The sequence below is a fragment of the Sphaerodactylus townsendi genome, linkage group LG05, assembly GCF_021028975.2.
Source record: "Sphaerodactylus townsendi isolate TG3544 linkage group LG05, MPM_Stown_v2.3, whole genome shotgun sequence".
Lineage (NCBI taxonomy): Eukaryota > Metazoa > Chordata > Lepidosauria > Squamata > Sphaerodactylidae > Sphaerodactylus > Sphaerodactylus townsendi.
In genome coordinates this window covers 119,288,431-119,312,401 of record NC_059429.1, presented here as the reverse complement: position 1 = coordinate 119,312,401, position 23,971 = coordinate 119,288,431, and the positions used below count along the sequence as shown (strand labels likewise).

General features: G+C 45.0%; 1 protein-coding gene across 1 annotated transcript in view; it reads left to right on the top strand.

Annotated features, from left to right (window-relative positions):
- The first annotated feature begins 16,924 nt into the window (after nt 1-16,924).
- The window catches only part of LOC125433398, a 36,229-nt gene continuing 29,182 nt past the window's right edge, over nt 16,925-23,971 (top strand). The window contains exon 1 of the mRNA XM_048497900.1: nt 16,925-17,053. Within this exon, the coding sequence (XP_048353857.1) occupies nt 17,018-17,053 (36 nt within the window). The 5' untranslated portion in view covers nt 16,925-17,017. The remainder of the gene's footprint in view (nt 17,054-23,971) is intronic.

The window sequence follows — 23,971 nt, the reverse complement described above, 5'->3', positions numbered from 1 at the left end:
CCACTCCAACACATTTCAGAGTTTCGGCTGGGGTTGAATCCAGAAAGCTGATACAGAAGAGAAAAGGTACCCAAAGTAAAAGAGTATGTAAAAGTGGGCACCTCCCCCCCCCCCAAAAAAAAAGGCAATAGGCATAGCTGTCTGATCAGCTGCATTTGAGTAGTGTAGATCTGGCCCAAGGCTGATGTGCATGTGCAAAATCACCCTCTGGGATCCTGGCCGATCACTGCAGATGTTGGATGTTGCTTTAAGACTGGATGGAGAATGTGGACAGACAAATGGAAGGGTTTTTCAAAGAGATGGAAAAAGTGCAGAGAAGGGCAATGAGGATGATTGAGGGATTGGAGCCCCTTCCTTATGAGGAGAGGCTGCAGCGTTTGGGACTCTTTAGTTTGGAGAGGAGACGTCTGAGGGGGGATATGATTGAAGTCTATACAATTATGCATGGGGTAGAAAATGTCGACAGAGAGAAATTTTTCTCTCTTTCTCACAATACTAGAACCAGGGGGCATTCATTGAAAATGCTGGGGGGAAGAATTAGGACTAATTTCTTCACGCAACATGTGATTGGTGTTTGAAATATGCTGCCAGAGGAGGTGATGAGGGCCACTAACCTGGATAGCTTTAAAAGGGGCTTGGACAGATTTATGGAGGAGAAATCGATCTATGGCTACCAACCTTGATCCTCCTGGACACCTCTCTGTCTGGGATATTGCTCCACAACACATTGTTCTTCTACCAGAGCTAAGTCCGGGTTGCTCAGTTCTGTACATCAGACCATTCTGCTCCAAGATCAGGTGACTATAACCCTTACTCCCCAATTCCCTCATCTATTCCAGACCTATCCCCTCACAACTGCTTGTATCCTAGGACTGTGTGTGTGTTTTGCTGGTTTGATTTTTATTGTCTGCTCATGTACCCCCATTATCCCTAAATAAAAATGGTTGAACTTTATTTGCTCTCCTGCGAGTTTCTTGCCAAAAGATGTCACACCCACCCTGTGTTTTTCAGGGAATCTCTGGCATACATGGGCAATCAAGGTCTCGAGTTTTCTGACCTCTAGTTAAGCCAAGAGTCTTCTCTTGGTAATTCCTCACTCTAAAAGAGAGAGATTCCCACCATTTTGGGTAACACACCTGTCTAGGAGTGGAGAAACAAACCTGGCTCACCAGATTAGAATCTGCCACTGAACTGGAAGAGCAGAGAAATAAATCTGGTATACCAGATTAGAGTCTACCATTCACGTGGAGAAGTGGGGAATCAAACCCGGTTCTTGATTAGAGTCTGCTGCTCATATGGAGGAATAGGGAAACAAATTTGATTCACCAGATTAGAGAAGTCCACCACTGTTAACTACTAAGCAATGCTGGCTATCTGGATGGATTCAACACAGATTGTCTTGTATATCCAGTTGTTTGCATGTTACATGGGAAAACTAAATATAAAACCCTTGGAATTATGCTGCAATGTGCAATCAGTTATTTTTGTATGCAAACGAAAAAGACGGCTTTAGGTTTGATCATCTTTGATTGCTGATGAAGGAAGTTTCTGCATCAAGATTACATTCCATTGAGAAAACTCAGGTGGGTTTGACACTGAGGTCTGGTTCTTGGACTAAGGTCATCCAGGTGGCTTTCGAGGCAGGCTGACATGGAAACCCTCAGCAAAACGGGAGGGAGGAGAAAAGCTGGACTGAAATTAATGTATGTAAATGGCCTTGGATTTCTCCAGCTAGTAATCACTGAGAGGCCCTTTTGTACATCATTCTGCCTTCTCAGCTGCAGCTGCCTAGATTCTAGATTCTTGGCATCAGAGGGGCTTTCCCCACTACAGAAGGGAGCTAAGGTCGACTCGGTTCCCTTCAGTGGAAGGCGATTCCAGGTTGTCCCCACAGCAACTGAGTTGGCCCCCTGGAACCGAGCTAAGTGGGCAGGATCATCTTGGTGCCTGTTTCGCTCCTCGATTGTGATTGGAGCTTGTGCTATGGCGGGAAACGGGAGTGTTCTTTTTTTTTAACAGTTTTTACAGTTTACAGTGTACAGTTACATGCGCTTTCTGCCCGCCACGACTCTCCCGTTCTGCGCATGTCACAAAAGCGGCTCGTGATTGGTTGAACAGATGAGGTGTCATTTCGATGCTTCCCCACTTCGAAGCTATGAAGTGGTATCGACCTTGTTCCGGCAGAAAAATGTAGTTCATAACTGCGACAAGGATGTCGCAGTTCGGGGGGGGGGGGGGGGGGGAACTGAGACAAAACAATGTTGAGCTCGGTGGCAGTGGGGATTAACTGAGGCGAACCTAGGTAGAAACCAGTTCAACTCTGTCAGAGGGGAAAGCCCCAGAGTGGGGACTGAAAGAGAATCTGCACATGCCCAGAGACATGCAACTTTGTTAAGCACATACCTCTGTGAACCAGTGTTAAGATATGAATATTCCAGTCCAGAAGATGAAAGAAAGAGAGAATGGACTGAGTGCTGGGGAGTCAAACAAAATTCAGAGCTCCTTCCTCTCTTCTTTGTTATAGGGGTGACTCCAAGATCTCACTGCAGCTCCAGTGCTTAATGCAGGCCATTCAGAAGTGATTACCGCAAGCAAACGGAGTGAGCGAGGTACAGATAGACGGCATCCACATTTTAATGTAGGTTCTGAAAAGGTGGTGCTGGGACTCATTAACGTGGGCTCATGCAAGTCTAGTGTTATTAATTGGCTGTGTATCTAGCCATGACTTTGACAGCCCCTATTCTGTTTTTTTGCAGTCCCAGGAAAAGAAAAGAAGGCTTGTTGGTGCCTTGGTGCTTTTGAAGTCGTTCCTGAAGGCTGTCTCTGGAAATGCTTTTTGATTTGCAGCCATTAATCAGTGATCACCACTCCACACCATACAAAGCTTGCTCTGTTCAGGGTGCCAGTCCATTGCTGGCAATCTTGGGAGATTTCCAGAGGTGGAGTCAAGAAGAAGAAGAGTTTGGATTTATATCCCCCCTTTCTCTCCTGCAGGAGACTCAAAGGGGTTTACAATCTCCTTGCCCTTCCCCCCTCACAACAAACACCCTGTGAGGTAGGTGGGGCTGAGAGAGCTCAGAAGAACTGTGACTAGCCCAAGGCCACCCAGCTGGCATGTGTGGGAGTGCACAGGCTAATCTGAATTCCCCAGATAAGCCTCCACAACTCAAGCAGCAGAGCTGGGAATCAAACCCGGTTCCTCCAGATCAGAGTGCATCTGCTCTTAGCCACTGCTCTTAGCCACTACGCTACTGCTGCTCAAGGAAAGCAGCATTGCCAGAACGCCCAGAAGTGATGTCACACCCACCCTGTGATTCTCAGGGAATCCCACAAATCTCTAGGACATCATAAGAACTGAGTCAGTTCCTAGAGTCCCATAGTCACTTCTGATGTCCTTTCTGGGGCTTTGCCAGAAAATGACATTATAGTATTGGCAATGCCATTTTCTCTCCTTTTTTGCTCTCTGCCAGTGCATTGCTTGGTGGCAGGCACTTGGGTGAGGGGGATGGTGTGTTGCTGCCTGGCTGCTGGTAATCCTATTACTTGCTGATTTCTGCACATCAAAGGAAGGGGCAAAGTGACTCACTTTGCATGCAGATGGTCACAGGTTTAACCCCGGGCATCTCCAATTAAAAGGGCCAGGAAGCAGGTGATGTGAAAGACCTCTACTTGATACCCTTGAGATTTCCTGTCAGTCAAAGTAGACAGGACTGTCCTAGACAGATGAGCAATCTGACTTAGTACAGGGTGGCTTCACATGTGCACATTGAGACACTGCAAATCCCTTGATGGTGGTGGAAAATGTCATCAAGACACAACTGACTTATGCAGACCCTGTAGGGCAGTGATGGTGAACCTTTTCGAGACCGAGTGCCCAAATTGCAACCCAAAACCCACTTATTTATCGCAAAGTGCCAACATGGCAATTTAACCTGAATACTGAGGTTTTAGTTTAGAAAAACAGTTGGCTCCGAGGCGTTTGTTACTCGGGAGTAAGCTTGGTTGCAACTCTTCCAATGGGTGAATCACGACCCTAGGAGGCTTTACTCAGAAGCAAGCCCCATTGCCAGTAACCGAGCTTACTCCCAGGTAAAGGATAGCTCTTTAGTTCTTCCTTTGAAAATCAGTGGGATTGAACAGCACTTAACAGGGTTACCTACACTGCTTCCCCAAAACTAGGTCTTAGGTTTAATGCTAATAATCGAGCCCAGCGGCCCAGACCAGCCTAGATGTGGGGGAGGGGGCACTGTTTGTACGTGCCCACAGAGAGGGCTCTGAGTGCCACCTCTGGCACCCATGCCATAGGTTCGCCACCACTGCTGTAGGGTTTCCAAGGCAAGAGATGAATGGATGAGCTTTGTCATTGCCTGCTTCTGCATAGAAACTCTGGGCTTCCTTGCTGATCTCCCATCCAAGTACTAACCAGGGCTGACCTTAGCTTAGTTTCTGAGATCTGAGGAAATCAGGCTAGGCTGGGCCATCCAGGGCAGGGGGCTGTTCACTAGGGGACATCTGATTGGCTTGCCTGACAGACAATCACATGGGTGGATCCAAAGTGGCAAGTAGCCTCTGGGACTAATACAGGCAAAACACAGTTTGCCTTGGATAGAAAATATGAACTCATTTTAACAGCTGAAAATAGGAGGAGCTGGGGGGGGGGGGAAGAAGCTCAGGGCTCTAACCAGGTGTTGTCTCACATGGCGACTGGCAGTCCATGGGACAATTCCTGCAGAGTTGGGAGATCACAGTGACAAAGATTATTTTGCAACTATTGTAGCAAAGTAAAGGAAGCAGTCCCTGGGCACCTGGGCAGTGAAAGGAACATGGATGACCTTTCATCATCTCTAAAACCCCGCACTCACGTTAATGAATGACACATGCAGCCATCAAATCTTCAGAGATGCCATTTCCCCAAAGGCAAGACCCTTCCCAAACACCTTGTTGGTTGGGTAACTTTGCTGTCCAAATCCAAATCCAAAACCTTTATTAGGCATAAAACCGGTGTGTGTCAACTTTGCTGTCCATCAACTGTTAACTGAGTGTTGGCACTGTGATCTTTGATGACAGCTCTGGGGAAGGGGCTCTGCCAGTCCATCAAAGGGACCAGAGCAAGCTAAGTTGGCCTTTCCTCCTGCTGACTCTGATAATCCTACCTGGCGGGACAGCATATTGGTGGGTCATAGTATACACTGCTTTGGTTTGGCTGATCACTAGTTTTTCCAGTGAGGATCCTCTGATACTTTAACTATATTCCACTTCAAGGGAGAAAAGGTGCAGTCTTCAGATTCAGCAAGAGGATCCTCAGCCTATGTTGAGATTTTGCTACTTTTGAAAAGTAGACAAGGCCTCTTTCACATACAGAAAACAGGGAATCAAATTAGCTTTATTTGTTTATTGATATCTTGCTGTTCTCCCATAGATCCATGGCAGTTTATAAAAGTAAAAGTCAGGCATACAGATAAAACCATTCTGCCTATAAATAAGTATAACTAACCAAGACTCCTGAACTCAAACAATCTTCTTGTGAACCATCATTGTACACCTAAACTCAGAATGTGATCTCAAGAAAGAAATAACAACATGGTCTTGTATTTATGCTTTCCCCATATGCCTGCAGTTGGGTTTCCCTTGACCTACCCACATGTTTTGTTTACAGGGCTAAAGCCAGCCCTGTTGCTGCTCCATCCATGATTTAAATTGTCTGCAAATACACAGACACAAAAGCCAAACTTTCCTTCACTTAAGCCTTCAACCCCTTCGCAAACATCTTCTGGCCCTTCACCTTTTCAGTCAAAGCAAACCCATGCCTTTGATAGGGACTTCACCCACTAGGAGATTCACAATCTTTTCAGTCCCAGGTTCCTCTGCTCAGCAATGGCTTCTGACCCACAACATTCTAAGTCACAGTGCTTGAGAGATCCACAATCAGATTCCCAGGCTGTATTTCTAAAGAAGAATATTAAAAGTACCTGTATGAAATGCTATGAGCATGGAATGAACTGGAGGGGGGGTTTCAGCTTTTGAAATCGTCTCTGTTTCCTTCTGTAGGGTGCCCTTCAGCATTGACTAAATGCTGGGCTGGCTAAAATTGAGAAGGCAACAGAAAGCAAAGGGTTAATTCCCTGTCTCCATGTTGTGGCCCGGAATTGGTTCTTCTGGTCTCCAACTGGTTTTTAACATTTGGAAATAGGAGAAATAGGAGAACCAATCGCAGCTCCACCTCAACATTATCTAATGTGGACTTGAATTACAGGAGTTTTAGTCTAACCTATTTCCTGACATGCTGGTTTTCTAAGTGGAAGGAATCTTCTTCTCTTTTTTTGGCAGAGAAGAGCAAGCATTGAATCCTTTGAGCCTCACCTGCAGTCTGGAACAGTTCCCGGAGTTCTGGTTTGTCATGCAGATTTCCCCATTCCCAACCTGCTGTATTGCACTAGCTAAGTACAACACAGGGACGAAGGATTTTCTTCTTTGCACACTCTTCTCCTGTAAATGTTTCTTGACTTGCCTCTTTATCTTTCCCCAGAGATCCATAACTGTTAAATGTATTGCTTTCCTCTCCTTTGTGTGTTGCAGTTCGATGCAAAAATCACGGCTTCGTTTGGTGTGCCGTGCACGCCGGTCCAACCTAGTGATATCGCTGTCCTTGGAGACTCACTGTGTCACTGCGCTGTTATCCAGCAGCCGAGCAAGTACCTATTAGCCTGGGCTGAGTCATGGATTCTTTGGAGAGCAATATGTATTTGCTTTGGTACATGTCGCCTACCCTTCTTGATCCTTGTTAGTGGAGCTTTGTTTTTTCTTTATTGCCATTGGAACAAAAAAAGAGAAAGAAAATTAAACCAACCCCCCCCCCCTTCTTTCATTCCTCCGGAACTTCCAGTCCCCCCCTGTCCTTTGACTGTGTCCATAGTGGTGATTCCTTCTGCCGATCTGACCTATGAGGAGGTGCAAAGGTGATGCATATTATACACAAGTAACTCTGATGTTAGGGGGGAAATGCTCTTATAGAGTTGTAGTTCTCAACCTTCCTAATGCCCTTTAATGTAGTTCCTCATGTTGTGGTGACCCCCAACCATAAAATTAGTATATATAAAATATATATAAAAAGTTTTCTGATGGTCTTAGGTAACCCCTGTGAAAGGGTCGTTCGACCCTCAAAGGGGTCCCGACCCCCAGGTTGAGAACCACTGTTATAGAGCAACCTAGCACCAAATACTGGTTGCCTGTTTGTTTCCAGGTTTAGTCCAAGTCACGAGGTGTGATCTATAAATTCCTACGTGACCTGGTGGGACACTTACAACTGCTCAAGCATCAGTCCAAAATGAGCCTTTTGAGAGATTTGAGATATTTGCAAGATGAGCTGTGACACATTCTCTTCTGATGGGCCCTTACTGCACGGGGCCAATAAATGCAGGTAAAAGATGGGTTACATGAACCTGTCCTTGCTCTGGCCCATTCACATGGCTGGATGTCCCCCAATGCTCAGTTTCTGAGGCATGCACAAACAACCCCCAGGGCCATGATACAGCCCTTTGTCCCTGCGTGGGTCTGCAGATGTGAGCCAGGAAAGGTCAAACTAGAGAACTGCACCGGCATAATGTGCCTCGCAGCGGTGGCCATTCGCTCAGCCATGGCTGTGAGGTGCATTAAAACAAAAGAATCATGAAAAAAATCACAATTCTTGAAACCCCCGGGGGGGGGGGGACTTGGGGTAAACTTGCTTTAGGAGTGGGATCCATGTGAACTGCCCCCTCAACCCAGGTTTTACCCCACCCTTAACCCGTGTTAATTGGCCCATGAGGAAAGGGCCTAAGAAGGTAAGAAACCGTGGCTGCCTATGCCCAGCTTTTTTTCAGTGGTGACCCCCTGTGCTCTGGAAAAGCCTGCTAGACCATGTAAGGAAGATGCCAACACTCCTGCTTCTAGAAAAAGATGTAGTACAGAGTTCTTTGGAAGAGCCTTTGAAGAAGTATAACTGGCTCTTTCTGCACAGACACTTTAAAACATTTTGAGGCAGTTTCCTCTGAGGAGTTCCACATAGTTTTTACTCCAAAATGTTTTATTTCCACCCTGAAGATGTCTTAATGCATCCTCGAGTAGCAATCTTTTTGCTGAAACATTTTCAAAATGCTTTGACTTGCTGCATGGTCTCTTTAAGACATTTCCCACACCTTTCTGCAGCCCCTGGATTTCCTCCTCGGCACCATTTTCTGACCTGGCTCCATTCTGTCTCGCCTGTTTATTTCCATCAGCTCTTTTTTAAAAATTTATTTTGGAGGGTGAAGTCTACAAAGCATTGCTTACGTCATGAGCTATGGAGAATGGCAGCATGAAGAACTGAAACACTGAAGCATCAAATCCATGAATAATTATTTTTTAAAAAACCAGGGGATTAACCCTTTTCTTTGTGTTGCTTTCTCAAGAACATTTTGCAAACGTTTTGCAAACGTTTTCAGTGGTTTGTGTGGAAAGGGCTGTTGTTTCCCCCTTGTGATCCATGTGGACTATTGGCACAGATCACTTGGGGATGGAAAGTGCTGTCTAATTGCAGTCAACCTATGGTGAACATGTGGGGTTTTCAAGGCAAGAAACGCTCAGAGGTGCCTCTGTGTAGTAACGCTGGACTTGCTTGGTGGTCTCCCTTCCGCATATTAATCATGTCTGACCCTGCTTAGCTTCCAAGGATCGAAATGATTGGCTTAGCCTGAACCATCCAGGTCAGCACTAGATCTCTATTATTTTTGTATATGATACAGAGACCTGAATTGGGAGAAAGGCAATCTTTTTTTAAAAAAACCACACACTACAGTTTGCACCATATAAGGGCTGATTCTCAGACGTGGCAGCTACAAAAGATTTCTACTATAATTCTTGTATAGATGCAGTCAAGTGTTGACAGTTCTTGAAATGAAATGATTGTGAAACTCTGGAGCAGCCTAGCAGCAGAGGCTTCTGATATAGTAAATAGAAGCCAGACCATGTCTAGGTAAGGTTGCCAACCTCCAGGTGAGGGTGGGAGATCTCCTGGAATCACAACTGATCTGCAGATTACAGGCATTGCTTATTAATTTATACACTGTTTATTAATTGTATACGTAAAACATTTAGTCCTACTCTCCTGGAAAAAACGGCTGCTTCGGAAGGTGGACTGCATGACATTATACCCTATCTAGGGCTTTCCCCTCCCTAAACTCCACTCTCCCAGGCTTTACCTCAAACTCCAGGCAGTGGCGTATCTGCCAGAGGAACATGTAGGGTCACATGTCCCCAGGCACCACTCCTTTGATCACATGAGGGGCACAAAATAGCCCTCCCCCCCCCACCCCTCTGGCAGAAGCTTTCCACACAAACCTTTTAAAATGTTTTGAGGCAGGAAATGAAACTTTTCTTCCATGGAGTTTTGCATTTTATTTATTTATTTATTTATTTATTTATTTGTTTGTTTGTTTGTTTATTTATTTGATTTAATATACCGCCCTATCCTCAAAGGGCGGTACCCCATTTACCCCAAAACATTTTATTTCCAGCCTCAAAATGTTTCAAGTGAATCCCTTTTTAAAATGATTCTCTGGCTGACATGTTTTGGAAACCTCTTTAGTTGCTGTGTGAGGTAGGCCCCTTCCGCATGGGCCAATAAACGCGAGCTAACCATGGTATAAAACCCATATTGGGGAGCGAGAACTTTGCATGGATCCCACTCCTAACGTTAGTCCACTCCACGTTTTCCCTACCAACCCGGGTTTTTCAAGAATCGCACTATCTGTGATTCTTTTGTTTTAATATGGATTGCAGCCACAGCTGAGCACTGCCCTGGGAAGCATGTTTCTTGGCCACGCTTCCCTTTTTTTTCATTCCCCGCCTCTCTGCTGTATAGCTACGGAGGGCACAAGGATGGCAACATGACTGTGGAGGTCCATGCCTGCCAGGCTTCATGGCTATGCAGCGGAGGGAGGCGAGTGGGAAAAAAGCACTTCCTTGTGAAGGCATGCACCCCAGCCAATGCACTCATTGACCATGGGATGCCTAGCCATATGAAAGGCCTGGGGCTATGATGGGTTTATTTATCCCACCTGCAACCTGCTTTACATTAGCTGTGTGGAAAGGACCCTACTGAGTATGTTTTCCCTGCTTCTTTGCTTCCCTGAACTTTTTCCTTGGCACTATTTTCTGAGCTCACTCAGTTCCCCCTCGCCTGTTTACTTGGAGCATTTTTCTGTTCTCTTATTTTGAGGGGCACTCTTCAAAGCATTGAGTATGCAAGGAGTATGGAATGCAATATGATGCTGTAAAGCATTGAAACACAGAACTAAAAAGAAGGGGAAAATCATATAACGGCGGCCAAAAATTGCTTTGAGGGGGGTGAGTGCAGACATCCGTCATTGTAAAAGCAGGGCACTGAAAACATTTTAGAACTGTTTTAGGGGATTTGTGCAAAAGGGGTCATTGACCTGTTCTTGATGCTGTTGTGCCTTATGAACCTTTTTTGGATTTTCTGGGCACCTGGTGACTTGGAGACCTGTCTCGGCTTCAGATGTTTCTAAGCCATGTGACTTGTACTTTCCATTCGCTGTACATAGAGAACGCTATGATATCCTTTCATTTAAGAACGCACATGTTCCAAAGGATGGTAGATGGGCCTTTTAAACCATAGAACTGACCTTCTATTTTCAGCTGTAGTTTGACAGAACCATTTGTTTATATTGAAAGATGATATCTGAATGATTCATGAAGCCCCCATAAAAATGTCTATGCATTCCATGTTGTCAAAACCCTCATTTTTCATTTGAATGGAGGCCAAGCTGGGAGTATACAAGACACAGGACTAAAACGCATGAAAAATACTTGGTTAATAATAAACCAATGTTTATACAAAGGTCTCTTTGTGGTAGGGGCACATTCTATTACAGCTGGCAGGCCTGAATAGATAAGACTTGGTATATTCCTATATACACATGTTCAGGAAATTATTTCAGTGGCACGTATCTGTGTCTTTTTTGGAACTGCTGTTGCCTTTTTTAAAAAAAGGACTGAATGAAGGTAGTGCAAGCCATAAAGCTTAACAGAGTCATCTGACTGGATGAGGCCAAGGTCCGTCCAGTTTAAGTTTTTGTTTCCATCAGTCGCTAACGAAGTTCCACAAGGCTATGATATTAAGTGCAATCCTCCATTGTTCATTCCTAGCATCTGCTACTCAGAGAAAAATCAGTGGGGTTCTCATGAAGTACAAGCAGAAGGTAGGGTTGCCAGCCCTTATGCAACCTCTGGAAGGCTAAGGGTGGGTAACACCCAAATGGCATCCCACAATGCCTCAACTTATGGCCCGATCGTGTGGGTGTGTGAAGTGACTCCTGGAGGAAGCACAGGTTTATGCGGGCAGATTTGCCTTCCTTGGGGCACTTACCTTTGTGGTGGGGCAAATACACCAGCAGGCAGCTACTGTAGCCTCTTGAGATGCCTGGCCATGGCACCCAGCGCTGCATCAGCATTCTTGTGCCACTTCCAGCTCCGTTGGTGCATTGGGGTGTGTGGCAGACTTGTTCCTGGGGACAGATCCAATGTTAGTTGGCTTCCACCCTGGGTTTACACCCAGTTGCGGGGTGGCCAGAGTCATGGATTCACATCACCCTTTGGGGTGGCATAAATCCATTAAGCCCTAGAGAAGGTTTTCTGGTGGATTTTTTTTGGTGGGGTCCACCCTCCCCATGACACCAGAAGGCCTTCTGGAAGAAGTGGGATGTTGCTGCAGTAGCTCTGTCCCTGGTTGCCCAGGGCCATGGATGGGGCTACCTAAGTTGAGTAACCAGAAGTAACATCTTCGTGTTTGTTTATTTATTAGATTTTGTAGACCGCCTCATCCCCAAAGGGCTCTAGGCGGTTCACAATATAATAAAAACCAATAAGTTACTTAAAGCATCTAAAAAAACATTTAAATTCAATATGCAGCATCAATTCCAATAATAACAGACTAACCATATTGGTGGCACCCGGTCCCAAGGCTGGCTTTAAGGCTGGGAGGGGCTGGCAGCACCCGAAGATGAAACCAGTGGGGGCACTGCCAGAGATGACAAAACCATGGCAGGGCCTCACAAGGGGTTGCAGGACTGTCTAGGAGTCACCTGAAACTCTGTGGTAAAACAAGAATTATTAGGGGGTCTGAAGACTAAGCTCGAGGCCAGAGAGAGGCTGACAGAACTGGGGATCTTCAGCCTGAAGGAGAAATTGAGGGGGAAATATGATTACTCATGTTATGTATTTGAAGGGCTGTCGTTCTGAGGCAGGTTAAGAGCTATGCCAGTTGGTAATGGATGATAACGCTCACAACAATGGGTTTAAATTTACATCTGGGCCTGATACCATCGGAGGGGGTCCGCCGATCCTCCCTTTGGGGCAGGATTTAATAACGGGTAGCTGGGCGCCACTTATAGCTATAATTATCAGGGTTACAGTTAGTTCTTCGCTGCTTTTATAGATTTTAATTGATTTACGATGTTTTTATGGTTGTATTTTATTGTATGCTGTACACCGCCCGGAGCCCTTCGGGGATGGGGCAGTATAAAAGCCTAAAATATAAATAAATAAAATAAATAAAAATAAATTACAGGTGGGAGGATTTCAATGGGATATTAGGAAATATGTGTGTGCATAAAAGAGAGAGATAAAAAACAAATATAAATACTGATAGATTATTGCACAGGGCTTTGCACTGGAAGGTCTTTAAGGTCCTTCCAATTTTTAAGTCCATGATTCCTTAAAAATCCACAATCTTGGGTAAACCCAAGAGCATCAGAAGCATCATTTCCACTGACATAGCCAGAAGTGATATCATGCTAGCAGACCAGGTGATTGGGAGCAACAGCCGCAGAAGGCCATTGTGTTCACATCCTACATGTGAGCTCCCAAAGGCACCTGGTGGGCCACTGCGAGTAGCAGAGAGCTGGACTAGATGGACTTTGGTCTGATCCAGCTGGCTTGTTCTTATGTTCTTATGTTCTTACTGTAACCTCTACCTCTATCTGTGGGTTCTGTGGGGCAGAACTTGGAAGGAGTTGCAAAGAACTAAATTTAAAACAAAATGGTTTACTTCCTTAACAGATAACACTTTTAACATTTAACATCAACAATTCACAGTCCTTTTAGGCTACATTTCAAGTCCTTATATTCACAGTCTACTGATAATCCCAAGTCAAATTCTTCTTTGCTGGTGGTTGGCTTATGAAGACTTCAGAGGCATGGTGAACCGGATCCAAGATGATGAAGGTCCCCAAAAGAACTCCCATCAACTACATACACAGCAAGCCCTGAAACAATAAATTCTAACATTTACAATACAGCAAAAATAAACAACTCCCTTCCCACTAGTTTCCAATAACTTTGCAGTTACCTTAAACAAGGTGTTAAGAGCTTGTAAAGAATTAAATCAAGGTCTCAGCCTGGTAGCCTGGCTTCCTCCAACTTCACCAGTTTTGGCAGCCTGCTGCTTTGAGTCTCCACCCCTTTCTGGGTCAACCCATTCTGAACATAGGGGTTACACTACCACGGAATTCCATTTTGCCTTTCTCATTTCCCACACTGGGGGTGGTCATGGAAGGGGATGAAGCTTGATGGCAGCCTGCCTAGTAGAGGTTGCTCATTTTCCTTCCCCAGCAATTTCTTTTGGACTACAGAGGTTTGGGGGATTTGCATGAACCAAAAAATCCAGATGGGGGTTGGAGTGAGGAGGCAAAAAAGTAGCCCTTTTACTGGCAAGAGGAGCTCCAATGTATAAGGAATGCCGTTTGATACCAGTAGAGGGTAATGGTGGGTAATCTCCTTATGATTTTGTCCAATGCCCACCAACACTCAGCTATTTGGCAGGTGGAAGCAGGCCAATCAATGACGTCACTTCCAGTATCATGTAGAAGCATGTCATTGCATTGGGAAAGGAATGTTCTATCACTCTTTCTTTCTTTCTTTCTTTCTTTCTTTCTTTCTTTCTTTCTTTCTTTCTTTCTTTCTTTCTTTCTTTCTTTCTTTCTTTCTTTCTTTCTTTCTTTCTTTCTTTCTTTCTTTCTTTCTTTCTTTCTTTCTTTCTCTCTCCTTTTTTTTCTCTTTCTTTCTTTCTTTCTTCTTTTCTTTCTTTCTTTCTTTCTTTCTTTCTTTCTTTCTTATTTATTTATTAAATTTATAAACCGCCCACCCCCGAAGGGCTCTGGGCGGTGTACACTGGGCCAAACATACAATGGCCAAAACAACATACACCAAAAAATCAGTTAAAACAAGTTAAAACAATATACAAAAATTCATAAAACTAGCAGCATCAATACAATATACACAACAGCAAGATTATAAAAGTGTGTGTGGCGCCTGATCCCAAGGCCGGGCGGGGGTAGCAGTGTCAGTCAGATATTATGTTAGACGTGCTGATGGTAAGATGGCACGTAGCATGGGGGCATCCTGGAGGGGGGGGGGTCCGCGGCCGGCCTCACCAAAAGCCCGGTGGAACAAAACCGTTTTACAGGCCCTAAGTGGAATTCCCTCCATAGTCCCTAGGAGGCCCGCAGACTCCTGGATGGAAGAGAGCTGCTCCATTTCAGCCAGGGTCCAGGGTCAGTGGAAAGCCCTGGGTCTGCAGTAGAGGCCAGCTCACATGATGGAGGCTTGTAAATAGGCCACTAGGTGCAATTGGCCTCTGCCGACCGCAGAGACCTACTTGGGACATATGGGGTGAGACGGTCACGAAGGTATGGAAACCATAGAGTTTTGGGACAAATGCTAGCGTATCCTCCTGGTGTGATGTGGGTGCTTCTGCATCATACTGGAAGTGATGTCATTACAAGATGCTGCAGATCACCACTCCCTGCAATGATAAGTTCCCACCTCCTAACATCTTTCTGGCAACCCTAGATGCCACTCAGGTTGTGTTGCTTTGCTTTGATCCTCCGACACCAGTTTTTTTATAGGTCCAAATGGACTGCAAGGGGAAGGGGTATGGAGGGAGGATTTACATCTATGAGCTCTTTCTGCTTGGATGTTTTCATTTGACTGTAAATACTAGCAGCCATTGATACACTAATATTCCATAAATATTCCATAAATTGATTCTTAAAAAGCCACCCAAACAGGTGGCCCTTACTACATCTTAAGGCAACAAATTCCATACGTTAATTATTAATTCTTTACAATACATATAGTCAATTAATATCATAAAGCTCTATCTAACAGAGTAGTCTTTGCCCGAGGTACACAGTTCTTTTAAATTCACTAAGGGAAAACTAACATCTAGAAATCTGCCTTGCAGTATTATGCATGAGCTACACATTTCCTTGTTTATTTAAACCAGCCTTGATATCTTAGGTAAACTTTTGCAGCTCATCTGTATATCTAATGCTAAGCCATGCCCTACGGCGTGGATCAAAAAATCTGCACAGTAGGGCCAGGGATAGAAAAGGAAGCTATTTGTGCAGACCTAGGACAGATTTTTTAAAATTAGAACAGGAGATGGGCAAAAGGAAAAAAAAATGTTAAAATGCCAACGTGTCACAAGATAATCTCCCAAGTATCCAAGAATTTCCCAGCCTAGAGAAGACAACCCTAAATTGGAGAGAAAACAGAAAGCTGTGGGAAGATGAAGATAGATAAGTGGGTATGAGAGACTGGAAAATATTGGGGGGGTATTGAGATATATGGTGAGGAGGATCAGAGCACCGAGGGTGGGGGGAGATTCCTGCCTGTGCACCCCAAGTGCTCCTTGCTTGTTTATCCTCTAAGAGCCAACTTCCTCATCTCAAGTTGTAAGAAACAGCAATTCCACATTTCAGAAATTCAGAAGAAAAATGTAAGATTAATGTATCATGTTTTCAAATCCCATTCCACCTTCAAGATGTTTGGGGTGGTAAACATGGGTTACCTTCCCTCATTTTAGCTGAACAACAGTCAAGTGATGTACTGTCGAAGACTTTCACGGCCGGATTCAACTGGTTCTGGTGGGGTTTCCGGGCTGTGTGGCCTTGGTCCGGTAGATCTTGTTCCTAACGTTTTGCCTGCATCTGTGGCTGGCATCTTCAGAGGTGTATCACAGAGGGAAGTCTGTTACACACTGTCTAGTCAAGTGAATTCATTTTGCTGAGAGACACTCTGCAAGATTTATGGCTAAGTGGGAGTTTGAGCCTAAGTCCGTGGTGGCGAACCTTTGGCACTCCAGGTGTTATGGACTACAATTCCCATCAGCCCCTACTAGCATGGTCAATTGGCCATGCTGGCAGGGGCTGATGGGAATTGTAGTCCATACCATCTGGAGTGCCAAAGGTTCGCCACCACTGGCCTAAGTCTTCATTTGTGTATAGGTTTAGGCCTGGAAACATGTCTTCAATGACAGTGACAATATACCTTTGAATACTGAAGCTAGTAATAACAGTCAGTTGGATAGGCTGGAACAATTGCAGACCCTGAGAAAGCCACATATGTATATATATTTTAAACATTTCCTATATGAATAAAACCTTGCTGCTGAATTGGCTGCTTTACAGCAATTGGGAAGACCTGAAATCTAACTTTGTGATAAATCTGTTCACTTGTGGCCATTGGATCAATTTTTAGAGAACAGGGTGGGTGTGGGTCACGGTGTGTGTGGGTTCATAGATTATTGAAGCGGTTCAGCCCTGGTGCAATCATAGTTTTTGGAAGTCCCCCCCCCCCACCCCGAAACCTGTGCTTAGCATTAGACAGTAGCATTGATTCATCAAGTCGAAACAAATAACCTAAAAGGCAAAGAGCTATTCAAGAGAAAGCAAACAAACATTTGTCCTCTTTGTCTTTGAGAGGCAGAGTGCCAGAAGGAAGTTGGGCCTTTTCTTTTTGCACGGAGCTCTGATCTTACAAGGAAGTAACAGTAAATTAATTAATAATCTTGCTGGTTACCAGGTTTCAAGGAACAGAAGGGGGAGAGAGCTGCGCTATGCTTCAGCGAAGCAGGAGTTCTTCATGAATTAACAATACTTTGGGACCTTCTGGGACGTTGGCGAAGCAAGAAAAAGCTATGGACGGCGCAAAAACGCTTGATGCTGTTCCGCAGGTAAAGAAGAAGCTTCTTTTTCACTTACCTGGCAAGCTGCAGTTTCGGAGGTCAGAGTGTCAGACTAGGATTTGAGAGACCAGGGTTCGAATGCTCACTCCGCCATGGGCAACTTGCTGGGAGACTTTTGGCTACTCAAACACTTTCCACCTAAATTACCTCACAGAATTGATAATATGGGAAAAGGGGGAATGTTGTAAGCCCGTTTGGTGAGAAAGGCAGGGTAGACTCGAAGTCAGTAAAGAACTGGACGAAAAGGGCCCAGTGATTTAAATAGTGCGTTTGTAGAACTTGCCTCAAGGGTTTGGGTTGTATTAACTAGGACAGTGATGGCGAACCTATGGCACGGGTGCCAGAGGTGGCACTCAGAGCCCTCTCTGTGGGCACGCGCAAACAGAGTGCCCACCCCCACACATCTAGGCTGGCCTGGGCCACTGGGCTTGATTATTAGCATTAAACCTAAGACCTAGTTTTGGGGAGGCAGTGTAGGTAACCCTGTTAAGCGCTGTTAAACCCCACTGATTTTCATGCAAACAACTAAAGCACGATCCTTTACCTGGGAGTAAGCTCGGTTACTGGCAATGGGGCTTGCTTCTGAGTAAACCCTCCTAGGGTCGTCATTCACCCGTTCGAAGAGTTGCACGGTTGCTTCAAAACAAAGCCACCGACTACCACCAAGCTTACTCCCGAGTAACGCACGACTCTGAGCCAATCTTTTTTCCACACTAAAACCTCAGTATTCAGGTTAAATTGCTGTGTTGTCACTTAGCGATAAATAAATGGGGTTTGGGTTGCAATTAGGGCACTCAGTCTTGAAAAAGTTCGCCATCACTGAACTAGGAAGTCCGGTGTGAGAAAAAAGAGCCATCCATCTCCAAACTCAGACTGCGATCCTATGCATATACAGAAAGGAAGTGTTGCTGGATTACTTCTGAATGAACATGGCAATGTGGCATAGTGATCAGAGTGAGAAAAGAGCTGGGTTCAAGTCCCCACTGGACCATGAAGCTGATTGGATGATGTCAAGCCAGTCACTTTGTTTTGCTCAGTCTACCAATTTCACAATATTGGTGTTAAGTTATAACGGAGGAAAGGAGAATAGTATACACCAGCTTGAAAAGATGAAGCTGGTTATTATTTGACAAACCGTTGCAGTTCATTTGTCACAAATTTTTTAAAAAACGACAAAAACATAGGGACTCAACATTGATGTTAATAAGAAATCCTTGAAATTTCCTGTTGGAGGATGCTGTAAAATCTGAATGCACATCTCCTGATGTAGGCAATACATTTTACATGCCCCTCACCTTCCCCAAGAGTTTACAACATTTTTATTTTGTACAGTTACTAGGGTGCAATAGATGTACATTGGCCCAGATTAACTGGATAACAAAATGCTTTTGATTGCTGTTAATGCGCTCTAATTCAAATGAAAATTAATTTGAATGAGAGCACAGCTCATTTGCATAATAAATAAACAGCCACCGAAAATTCACACAACCTACCTCTTGGCAGATAATCATTCCGCTACTCCCTTATCACCAAAAGTGATCACTCTGTATCGGTTATGAAAATATTCCCCATGCGCTCCAGCTATTCTAGGGCTGCAAGTTTAGTTGTGAAGCAGTTTAAATCAGTAGATCGGTTACACCTTAGGCCCAAATGTTGCCTATATAAATCTCATCGATTCCATGAAATTCCAGCGGTGAGATTGTTTGATTAATTACAGAGTGTTATTTTGGCTGGTGAGGGCAATTTTTAATTGGTGGGGTTGAGAGATAAGCATATACTTGCCTAATATTGGGGCCTGTATTGATTTGGGTGCCTTATTATAAGATTTTTTAAAAAAGAAAATACTGGAGATGGCTCTTCATTTTTACAGAGAGTGGGAACTGAGCAGGCTAGAAATGATAGTGATATCTGGGCAGATGCCAGCTCTTTTGCCAGAGTTCACACTGACATCGTACACAACCGGTCAGAGTTGATGGTCCAATTGCAGCAGAAGCAAAACACGAACACTGCAATGTGCACAGCATGTCCATGGCAAACTGGGTTCTATTCACCAGTCTTAGGTCCCTTCCGCACATGTAGAATAATGCACTTTCAATCCACTTTCAATGCACTTTGCAGCTGGATTTTACTATGTGGAATAGCAAAATCCACTTGCAAACAACTGTGAAAGTGGATTGAAAGCACATTATTCTGCATGTGCGGAAGGGGTTTTAGTGCTGTTCAACAAATACTCCTTCCCAGGCTGCACTCACATAGCAGCTGTCATGATCTAAGATGTCATGATCTAAGTTGTCTTAAGATCAGCCAACCCAGTGTTTACACACTAATTCCACATACTGCACCCAACAAAGTATCCAGAAATAGAACACAGTGGTTCTGACTGTATGACAGTCGGCAGGTAAACAGACAACATGGAGAGCCCAGGAACTTCTGAAAATAAAGGGTTTGACTGTCACTGTGGGAACAGAGCCTTGATGCAGTTAAATTCCATCACACTATCTACAATGCAAATACATGCAGGAGGGGTCACTGGGGGTGTGGTGATAGGGAGGCTGAATTTCCTGCATTGTGCAGAGGGTTGAACTAAAGTGACTTTGGAGGTCCCTTCCAACTCTGTGTTTCTATGTAGGGCTTACATCAGAGGGAACAGTATATGGGGCAGATATAAGAGTGCCACAAGGAAAAAAATGCACAAGGAAAAATAGATGAAAATAGACATGCACAAGAGAAAATAGTGACACATGCACAAGGGAAAACAGTCCTCTTGGCAGCCCCATGACCTTCTGAGATTCAGGAGGGTGGGGGCTATACAGAGAGCCTTCTCTGAGGTGGCCCCAGTGCTCTGGAACACTTTCTCCCTGGAGGTCTGCCTCTACAGGAGTTTAACTGACTCTACAGGAGTTTAAATGCCTTGCCAAGACCGCCCTCTGTACCCAGGCATACAGGTAACTCCTTCTGGGAGGTTCCTTCCCTTCTTCTCTTTATACTCCCTTTTATTTTTGGTACCTGTACCAGCTCTCTCCTGGTTTTAGCCCAACCCCAGCCCAAGCTCACTTGAACACTGTCCTTTCCTTGCCCTTACAGCTGCATGCACAGCAATGCATGCCCTATTTCGGATAGCACTGGACAGCTCATGTGGCAGGAAGAATAAGTGACCAAGTAGGAGAAGAACAGGTGTAACGAAAGCCACTTATATATAAGTTCTGCTTTCTGCGCTGCCACCAATAATATTTTTCCTCTATATAGCCCACTCAATCCTGATTTTCCACACGGCCACCACCCTGACTGGGGAACACCGACACACAGACAAAAATACTAATGACTGGAAAGGTTTTAAAAGATGAACAAAACTGAAACGTTTATTTGCTGGCTTTCACAAAGAGGCTTCTCAGGTAAACTGGAGAGGTTTTACGCTTGTTGGTTTCAGAATAAGTTTGTCTTAAGATGTTACTTCAGATTCATATGCACACCGACACACGCAGGTGTCTCTTAAGGGAAGATTAGCTTTGAACTAATACATAAATTCCCTCACGTAACACAGACACTATTCCCTCACTGCTCCAATACCCACTGATCACACCCAAACACACAGTCCAAGCCCAGGAGATTCTGGGCACACTTGGCCTCCCTCTCTCCCACTAGTCCTAAGATGGCTTCACTCTCTGCCTCAAGCTTGGACTGGCTTCTCCCAGACTGGTGATTCTGGTGATACACACAGGGGCAAGGCAGACTAGATAGGTCTGGGCAGTTTTAAAACCGCCAAGCTCCTGAAGGGCACTTCAATCTGCACCCAGTTAGGGCCTCCTCTCTCTCAAGGTCAAGCATACACCGCTTAGACAGGGACTGGACTTCTGTCAGCCAACTCTGCTGAGACAGAATCTTTTCTTCCAGAGCTGACAGACTCCTCTCTGCCAGACTCTGCTCTGCTCTCCTTGACCGACTCCGATCAGAACTCAACTCTCCTCTCAGTGCTGTAAGCATACTGGCTCCCCCTAGCTCTTGCCAAACGCTACTGGACCTTTTTCAGCCAATCAGGTCGGTTCTCTCCTTGTGGAGCCTTTTTTTCTTTTTCTGGCTGTTGCTAAGGCCTTCTCCCTTTGGCCTGCTGTACGCCAGCCCTTCAGGGTGGGCCAAGTTCGTTACCAAGCAGGGATTTGGGGGCAAGGTGGAGGGGGAACAGCAGCAGTAGACCCCACTGGCTACTCCTCTCAGGGTACACTGAAGCAGGCCCTGCCTATGCTGCTTATTTGGTTGGAGAGGCTAGCCTGTGGATCTTCAAATGTATGTGTGGAGTGAAGGTTCCTGTTTTGTGTCTGAGTCTGGAGGTCTTAGATAAGGTTATAAGAACATAAGAACATAAGAAATAGCCTGCTGGATCAGACCAGAGTCCATCTAGTCCAGCACTCTGCTACTTGCAGTGGCCCACCAGGTGCCTTTGGGAGCTCACGTGTAGGATGTGAAAGTAATGGCCTTCTGCTCCTGCTGCTGCTCCTGAGCACCTGGTCTGCTAAGGCATTTGCAATCTGAGATCAAGGAAGATCAAGATTGGTAGCCATACATCGACTTCTCCTCCATAAATCTGTCCAAGCCCTTTTTAAAGCTGTCCAGGTTAGTGGCCATCACCACCTCCTGTGGCAGCATATTCCAAACACCAATCACACGTTGCGTGAAGAAGTGTTTCCTTTTATTAGTCCTAATTCTTCCCCCCAGCATTTGCAATGAATGCCCCCTGGTTCTAGTATTGTGAGAAAGAGAGAAAAATTTCTCTCTGTCAACATTTTCTACCCCATGCATAATTGTATAGACTTCAATCATATCCCCCCTCAGACGTCTCCTCTCCAAACTAAAGTGTCCCAAACGCTGCAGCCTCTCCCTGTAAGGTTTTTGACCAGACAAGTATTATCCATAATTTTTCCATAAGGGGAAGCTCCTTAGTTACAGCCAGTAAACATCTCAATACCAGTGCTGTGAAGGGCAGCATCAGTGGAAGGTTTGGCCTCTGTATCCTGTTTGCTGTCCCTCTGGGGCCAATGTGTGAAAAAGGATGCTGGACTTGATGGACCTCCAGACAGATCCAGTAGGGCTCTTCTGAGGCTCTTATGTCATGATATATTAAAAAAGAGTAAAAGTTCACATAAAAGGTCATTTCAAGTTAGCAGAAGGTTTGCCTAACCCAAGAACGGAAACAGTCAGTCTAGGGGCAAAAAGTAGCAAAGATTGACCTTTAATATGATTGGTGAATTCAACTGTGATTCTAGACCAATGAGAGGCTGTTGCGTGGGCGGGGGGAAGTATCCCTGATGTATGATTTGTATATGCTGAATTGAGACTGAGCTAGAGACTGAGTTAAGTTCTGTATGTGTTGAACTTTGTTATAGCTGAAAAGTTCTGTATAGTCTTATAGTCTTGTATAGAATAGACTTCTGTAACCTTGCAACTGCTAAAGTAAAAGCCTTCCTATGGAAAGAACATCTTGAGTGGAGAGTATTCTTTTCCAAGTGTGATAGAAGGTTGCAGTGAGAGTGCAAGAAGACTATAGACTTCTCATCTTACCAGAGTGACTCCGCTTCACTCTCTGCTGACATCTCAGAAGTAGTGCCTATTGAGCAGTACCAAGTCAGAGTCCTCTTGGGCTCAAGCTGTCTATTCTATCAGATACACACAACTCTTGCCTTTTTACCCTTTTTTTTCCCTGAGAAGCAGGAGAACATCCTAAAAAATACATTACACTGCAACACCATCCAGCTTGTGGAATCCTTCTGGCCGGTCTCCTTTCAAATTTGCTGCAGTTCTGAGCAGCAGGCTATCAAAATGCAACATTTATGAAAAAGGGAGCGATGATGTGCGCGGTGACAAATTCCTCTGGAGGCCACGAAGATACACGCCAAGAAGAGAGATAAAGGAATTTTGCCTTATTTAAATTCAGTTGATCACCTGACATACACGGCTCATAAAAGCGTTGGCCTTACACCGCCACACAAAGAATCAGCAAAAATCAATCGGAGAGGAGAGCTGCCCTTTCGCTGAAAGTTTAACAAAATGGATGATATGTCTGGGGAACAGGGTGCGACAAAATGGCTGATTGAAACCAAGAGAGCTGTAAAAGGGGAAAGGAGGATGTCTAGCCCCTGGCTGTGGCGAAAATTTTTTTTTGCTAGCATTTGCGTGAGGCAGAGGAACCCGTTTCAAAAATAGGTAGGGAGAGATCTAAAATGGAGGTGGAGGATACATACAAAATACAAAATGACAGTTGAGAGCTCATTCATAGCAGTGTGAGATGTGAGGCCCACATCCTGCTTCAGGTGCTTCATGTAAGGTTGGCCAACCTCCAGGTAAGGACAGGAGTGCTCCCAGAACTATAACTGACCTCCAGACCACAGAGGGCAGTTTCCCTGGAGAAAATGGCTGCTTTGGAGGGTGGACTCTATGGTATTGTACCCCAAAAGCCAATGTGGTATAATTGTTAAGAGTGGGTGGATTCTAATCTGGAAAACCAGGCTTGATTGCCCACATGCAGTCTGCTAGGTGACTTTGGGCTGGTCACACTCTCAGCCCAAGCACAGGTAGACTGCGGAAAACCACCTCTGAATGACTCATGCCTTAAGAAGGAGGAGGAGGAGGAGGAGAGGAGGAGGAGGAGTTTGGATTTATATCCCTCTTTCTCTCCTGTAAAGAGACTCAAAGGGATTTACAATCTGCTCCCCCCCCCCACAACAAATATCCTGTGTGGTGGATGGGGCTGAGAGAGCTCTGAAGAACTGTGACTAGCCCAAGGTCACCCAACTGGTGTGTGTTGGAGTGCACAAGCTAATCTAGTTCACCAGATAAGCCTCCATAGCTCAAGTGGCTGAGCGGGGAATCAATCCCGGTTCCTCCAGATTAGAGTGCACCTGCTCTTAACTGCTC